General features: G+C 49.1%; 1 protein-coding gene across 1 annotated transcript; it reads right to left on the minus strand.

Annotated features, from left to right (window-relative positions):
* Positions 1-538: 538 nt before the first annotated feature.
* LOC139764616 (uncharacterized) lies at positions 539-5,544 on the minus strand. The gene is made up of 3 exons (XM_071691463.1): positions 5,431-5,544; positions 3,841-4,031; positions 539-3,020 (listed from the first exon to the last, which is right to left on the minus strand). The coding sequence occupies exons 1-3, from the start codon at positions 5,434-5,436 to the stop codon at positions 587-589; spliced, it is 2,631 nt and encodes an 876-aa protein (XP_071547564.1). The 5' UTR covers positions 5,437-5,544; the 3' UTR covers positions 539-586.
* Positions 5,545-7,148: the final 1,604 nt, after the last annotated feature.

Consider the following 7,148-nt stretch of genomic DNA (forward strand, 5'->3'; position numbering starts at 1 on the left):
TGTGTGTGTGTAACAGACATTATGAAGTGCATGACACAATTCCTATATGAACATTGTATGAATAAGAAATACTACCATAATCATGTAAAAAGGTTCTCTTTACGACAAACATGGAATCCACTGTATTTATTAAAAAAAAAGAACTCATGAGTTTTCTTTATAAAAATATATGGTAACAAAATAAATATCTTTCAAAGAATAGCTAACGTAGCTACTTACATCCGTACAAACTTAGAAGTTGCTTCAAGAAACAAACAACAACATTCACTGGGTATTGTTCCTGATAACCTTCAAAGGTAAGGCATACACAGACAGACATACATCATTATCATGGTAGATGTTCCCAGTGACACACATTAGACACACAAGATCTTTTGAGTACCTTCTGTACCAGGAGGAAGAAGAGATGTCAAAACAAAAACAATGGAATTCATATACTCAAAACGCAGCTGAAGGACTGATGCGTGCAAAAGAAGAAACACAGGAAACCGAAGGAGTTGGGGCATTAAGTGCCTAAGGCTGAAATTATGGTCTAGAATCCAATGCATGAAGTATATTTTCCCTGTTGAGAGTGAACTTATGGAGCTTATCCAGCGGATGCCTGGCCGGCGTGCGTCTGGGTAGGAACCAAGGTCTGTTGCTGTCCCCCTTGTCCAGCGGGAGCTTGCCCGGCGAACGTTTGGCCTTGAACTGAGGTCTGTTGCTGTCCCACTTGTCCAGCGGATGGTTGCCCAATGAACGTTTGGGACGGAATCAAGGTCTGTTGTTGTCCCACTTGTCCAGCGGGAGCTTGCCCGGCGAACGTTTGGCCTTGAACTGAGGTCTGTTGTTGTCCCACTTGTCCAGCGGATGGTTGCCCAATGAACGTTTGGGATGGAATCAAGGTCTGTTGTTGTCCCACTTGTCCAGCGGGTGCTTGTCCAGCAAACGTTTGGGCTTGAAGTGAGGTCTGTTGTTGTCCCACTTGTCCAGCGGGAGCTTGCCCGACGAACGTTTGGGACGGAATCAAGGTCTGTTGTTGTCCCACTTGTCCAGCGGGTGCTTGTCCAGCAAACGTTTGGGCTTGAACTGAGGTCTGTTGCTGTCCGACTTGTCCAGCGGATGGTTGCCCAATGAACGTTTGGGATGGAATCAAGGTCTGTTGTTGTCCCACTTGTCCAGCGGGTGCCTGTCCAGCAAACGTTTGGGCTTGAAGTGAGGTCTGTTGTTGTCCCACTTGTCCAGCGGGAGCTTGCCCGACGAACGTTTGGGATGGAATCAAGGTCTGTTGTTGTCCCACTTGTCCAGCGGGTGCCGCCCCCGGAAGCGTCTGGAAAGGACCTGGGGATGCCTGCGGGAACACTTGTTGGCCGGATGCTGACCCCGGTAACGTTTGGAAAAGAGCTGTAGCTAGCTGGCTGACAACTGGTAGGGGAGTTCCCACACCCGGGAAAGTTTGGAACTGGGTTGTGCCCAATTGGCTGCCAACTGGTTGAGCAGCTCCCGCACCCGGGAACGTTTGGAACCGGGTTGTGCCTAAATGGTTGACAACTGGCTGAGCAGCTCCTGCACCCGGGAACGTTCGGACTGGGGCTGGGGTTACCTGTTGGACTGTTTGAGGAGCTGGCGTTGACCCCAGGAACGTTTGGACAGAACCTGTGGTCTGTTGCTGTCCCAAAGGTGGAGCTGGCGTTGACGTTGGGAACGTTTGGACAGAACCTATGGCCTGTTGCTGTCCCAAAGGTGGAGCTGGAGTTGATCCCGGGATCGTTTGGACAGGAGCTGTGGCCTGTTGCTGTCCCACTTGTGGAACAGGTACTACCCCCATGAACATTCGGACGGAAGATGTGGCCCGTTGCTGGCCCACTTGTGGAACGGGTGCTTGCCTTTGGAACGTTTGGAAAGGAGCTACGGCCTGTTGCTGTCCTACTGGTGGAGCAGGCGTTGACCCCAGGAACGTTTGGAAAGGAGCTACGGACTGTTGCTGTCCTACTTGTGGAGCAGGCGTTGACCCCAGGAACGTTTGGACAGGAGCTACGGCCTGTTGCTGCCCTACGTGTGGAGCGGGTGTTGACCCAAGGAACGTTTGGAAAGGAGTTACGGACTGTTGCTGTCCTACTTGTGGAGCAGGCGTTGACCCCAGGAACGTTTGGAAAGGAGCTACGGACTGTTGCTGTCCTACTGGTGGAGCAGGCGTTGACCCAAGGAACGTTTGGAAAGGAGCTACGGACTGTTGCTGTCCTACTGGTGGAGCAGGCGTTGACCCAAGGAACGTTTGGAAAGGAGTAGTGACCTGTTGCTGTCCTACTTGTGGAGCAGGCGTTGACCCCAGGAACGTTTGGAAAGGAGTAGTGACCTGTTGCTGTCCTACTTGTGGAGCGGGCGTTGACCCCAGGAACGTTTGGAAAGGAGTAGTGACCTGTTGCTGTCCCACTTGTGGAGCAGGCGTTGACCCCAGGAACGTTTGGACAGGAGCTACGGCCTGTTGCTGCCCTACGTGTGGAGCGGGTGTTGACCCAAGGAACGTTTGGAAAGGAGTTACGGACTGTTGCTGTCCTACTGGTGGAGCAGGCGTTGACCCCAGGAACGTTTGGAAAGGAGTAGTGACCTGTTGCTGCCCCACGTGTGGAGCGGGTGTTGACCCAAGGAACGTTTGGACAGGAGCTACGGCCTGTTGCTGTCCCACGTGTGGAGCGGGTGTTGACCCCAGGAACGTTTGGAAAGGAACTACGGCCTGTTGCAGGTCCAGTTTTTGAACGGTTGCTGGCCTTGGGAACGTTCGGAAAGGAGCTGGGGCTGGATGTCGAGTCGGTGCTGGCCTCGTGAACGTTAAGAAAGAAGCTGGGGACTCGTGTCGATTGAGTGCTGGCCTCGAGAACGTATGGAAAGGAGCTGGGGCTTCATGTCGAGCGGGTGTTGGCCTCGAGAACTTATGGACAGGAGCCTCCACACGTCGAGGTGGTGTTCGCCTCGAGATCTTTTGGTGAGGAGCTGGGGACGCATTTCGAACAGGTGCTGCCCTCGAGAACTCGACGAAGTAACTGTGGACAGATGTATGGTGTTTAAAGGTAGTATCTTGGAGGTCAGGAAGGAGATGGCAGGTCAAGAAGAGTAGGGAGAGGAGGAAGGGCGAGGGACAAGATCATGCATGTTGGGGGATCTAGGCAAACCTGTGACGGCTGGAGTGGAGGAAAAGGTAGAGGGAGGGGTAGTGCTATTTCCAGACCCAAAAGCTATGGAGGAGTATAGTCTTGACTGCTCCGGCTTTCCAGTCCATGAAGGACCTTTTGTGGCGTTCCTCGATCAATGGTTACCTGCATCTTTAACAGGAATAGACTAAGAAGCACAGTGTTTCTCCTCTGTCATGTGGAAGAAGGGTACCGTCTGGTAGTGATACAAGCTGGCTTAAGGTATTTGCAAGGTACCGATCTGGGCCAGTGTGTGTGTGTGTGTGTGTGTGTGTGTGTGTGTGTGTGTGTGTGTGTGTATGCCTAGCCCCTCATGAGGACATTCTCTTTGCTGTACGTATTTCTTTTTTTTCCCATCCTCTCTCTCTCTCTCTCTCTCTCTCTCTCTCTCTCTCTCTCTCTCTCTCTCTCTCTCTCTCTCTTCCATCTATGTACTCGGATTATTTCTACTTCTCAAAATCTTCCATCAAGTTAAGACGTTACGTCTGAAGAGATGCATTTTCATATTCTTTTGCAAGTGTTTACGTCAATAATACCTATATGGTTTTCCTTCTGTTATGGGTTCAAAACAAACCCACCTACCCTGGGGTCTGCTCGGTACACCCATCTACCCTGGGGTCCGCTCGGTACACCCACTTAGCCTGGATGTTGGGGGCTCGCTCGGTACACTCACCTGCCGTGGGTTCGGCCGCCGTCCACTCGCTCCCGGTGGCCGAAGGAGCTCCCTGAGGCCGGGTCGTTCACGTCATAATAGAAGTCGTGCGGGGAATGGGGCTCGTCAAGGTACAGGGGCTGGTATTCGTCGCGGCCGCTCTTGGGAGCCGCCCACGTCACCGCCACCAGCGACAGCACCAGAGCCAATACCTGACGGTGAATGAGGTGGAGGTGAGGGGTGTTCAATCTTGATAAATTGGCGTCAGGGTGACGACACCACTCCGTCTCCTCACCACTGCGATGATCCTCAGACCTAACCAACTACTCCTCCCTCCTCCGTCCCCTCGTGGGAGACTTGGGAACTTCACAAGATCGGAAAACGAAAGTAAGGGGGAGGTGGTGGTGGTGGTGGTGGATGACCTGCCCCGGTTAAGTGACCTTAGACCCCCATGGTGACCTGGGAAACCAATGGCCGAGCACCGTGTCTATGTCCTGACAGTTCCCTCATGCTTCAGAAGTCGTCACGCATTCTCCCTCCCGCTGTCACCCCACTGTCGACTGTTCACTATGGGCAGTGTTGACCAGGGGGGAAGGGGGGGGGGAATTTCTTATGGATAAAGTCCGTCGACCTCAAAAGAAAAAGAAAAAAAAATTAAGTCATCTCCATGAGGACCTAAAATCAAAATATACTTGATGTCTATATCTGTAATGCTGAGGGATCGGCCAAGATCCCTTAAGACCACTTCGCTCGACGCTGGTTGGGCGGTATATGACTGCAGGACGGGCTGGACAGGGCCGATCCTCTCATCAGATTGGGACACAAACTAGAACACTATGTCTTACAATGTGGGAAAAAAATGGAGTCTTTTAGGGACAGACCTAAACAAACCCTGTAAGAAAAGTCACAACACCTTATTGTTAACACAAGATAACCTAAAATTTGAAGTTTGTATCCACTTTTTGGCATCGAGTGGGTACAACTTACCCTATGAAACTATGTAATGTATGTACTGAAATACGAACTGTAACATCTTATGTAACATCAACCCACTGGGGTCTGAGTAAGACCCTTTGTGACCCACCCCCTGTAATGCTTTGGCGCTACCGCTCACAGGATAAGCCTGGGGTGTACGATGAATTTGCTCGGGATAACAGCACAGATCGATCAGAATGTAAGGTCTGGAGAGGAGGAGGGTGGGATGGTGGCAGGCATGCTAGGGAGGGAAGGAGGAGGAGGGCGGGGTGGTGGCAGGCATGCGAGTGTGTGTGTGTGTTAGATCATGAGTCAACCGGTAATATTCCATCCCCCTGGCTGATGGTTCAATCGCTTAACGGCGACTAGAAGAGGTCGACTCCAGAGAGAGAGAGAGAGAGAGAGAGAGAGAGAGAGAGAGACAGAACGTCAATCGGCCATCCATCTATCCATTACGGTGTCCACCTTTTGATAAGTCGGGTTCAGGTCTTGAAAGGACTTTCACGTCAACAGTAAACTATTACGTGTACGTAAGTGTGTGTGTGTGTGTGTGTGTGTGTGTGTGTGTGTGTGTGTGTGTGTGTGTGTGTGTGTAAAACTCGGCGGCACAGGGGGAGGGGGGGGAGGGGTTACTACCTTCATGATTGTCTGCTGGAAGGAAGCGCGAGGCCGACTGGTGCCTGAAACATCTGAGCTCAGCTTTATATATTGGTCAGGCACGGGTGGGAGTGCCTCTTCTTTTTGTGTGTGTGTGTGTGTGTGTGTGTGTGTGTGTGTGTGCGCGGGTAAGCGTAGTCTTATAAACAGCGGCTCGATGTGTCTGGGGCGGCCTGGGTAAGTGGAAGGAGACCCCATTACCACACCCCAGAAAATGTCATATGGGAAAAAAATTCAACTGGTTCTAGTGGACCTCAAAATCTGCCCTAGATTACCCACTCGTTTTGGCATCGGTGAAGCTGATATCGATATAGATTAGTAATGATGATGATAATATATATATATATATATATATATATATATATATATATATATATATATATATATATATATATATATATAGGGGATTAAGAATACTTCCCACGTATTCCCTGCGTGTCGTAGAAGGCGACTAAAAGGGGAGGGAGCGGGGGGCTGGAAATCCTCCCCTCTCGGTTTTTTTTTTTTTTTTTTTTTTTTTTTTTTTTTTTTTCCAAAAGAAGGAACAGAGAATTGGGCCAGGTGAGGGTATTCCCTCAAAGGCCCAGTCCTCTGTTCTTAACGCTACCTCGCTAATGCGGGAAATGGCGAATAGTTTGAAAGAAAGAAAGAAGATATATATATATATATATATATATATATATATATATGGTGCCATATTAACTCATGTGCTCATCTGTGCAAATTCCTCAAAACTTTATCATGTCAAAAGACGGAAAATAAAGGCAAGGAGGAAAATTTGCGAAATACACCATCAACGTTCAAAAGACGACGAGGAGATACATGGCCTCAAAACGACCCCAAGTATAACTGGGTTCGAAACCATCCAACCTATGTCCTCCCTTCCGCCACAGCCTCTCCCATCACCTTCCTCCCTCCGCGCGTCCAGATGCAGAAAACGAGGCTTTACACGTAAAACATTCGATTTCACAACTCAGGTCTCACGATAATGTACGTCTTGCCCCACAAGCAGACTTGCTTCGCTCACTCGGGTCGGTCGCAGAACGGGATCGATCCCTGAGACCAATTAATTTGGAGCTGACTCGCAGACATAATCATTGTAAGCTTCAACTTCATAAGGAATAATGTTGACAGAAAAAAAGAAATAATGAGAGACATATATAATGTCTTATTCTTCAGCACAAGTATGGAGGGATGGACTGACAATGATTTTGAGGGCTGGTGGCCTGAACATGCAGGAGGACGAAAGACGTGCACGGGATAGAGTGAATTGGTGTGATGTGGTACATGGGGAGCGACGTGCTCTCAATGGATTATGCCAGGGCATTTGTAGTAAACGGGAGGAACCACGTAAAGAAATGTGAGGCCTCGTTGTGTATAGGGAGCTATGGTTTCAGTGCATGACACAAGATAGATAGAATATGGTTCTAAGCGAACGAACCCTTCTCTTCGTCCGTTCCTGGCGCTACCTCGATAACGGACGAAGCGGTGAACAAGTATAAAGGAAAAAAATCATATATATATATATATATATATATATATATATATATATATATATATATATATATATATATATATATATATATATATAGATAGATAGATAGATAGATAGATAGATATAGATATATATATAACTCCAGCCTCAGAGGTACCTTTAATTTTTTGCGATTCTCCTGCAGCACTCGGGAAGCTGGCCA

This window comes from Panulirus ornatus, chromosome 50 (genome assembly GCF_036320965.1).
Source record: "Panulirus ornatus isolate Po-2019 chromosome 50, ASM3632096v1, whole genome shotgun sequence".
Lineage (NCBI taxonomy): Eukaryota > Metazoa > Arthropoda > Malacostraca > Decapoda > Palinuridae > Panulirus > Panulirus ornatus.

Coding starts and splice junctions, on each gene's coding strand:
- LOC139764616 (XM_071691463.1), bottom strand. Junction 3,021..3,840: donor GGCGGCCGAACCCACGGCAG/GTGAGTGTACCG, acceptor ATCTGTCCACAG/TTACTTCGTCGAGTTCTCGA.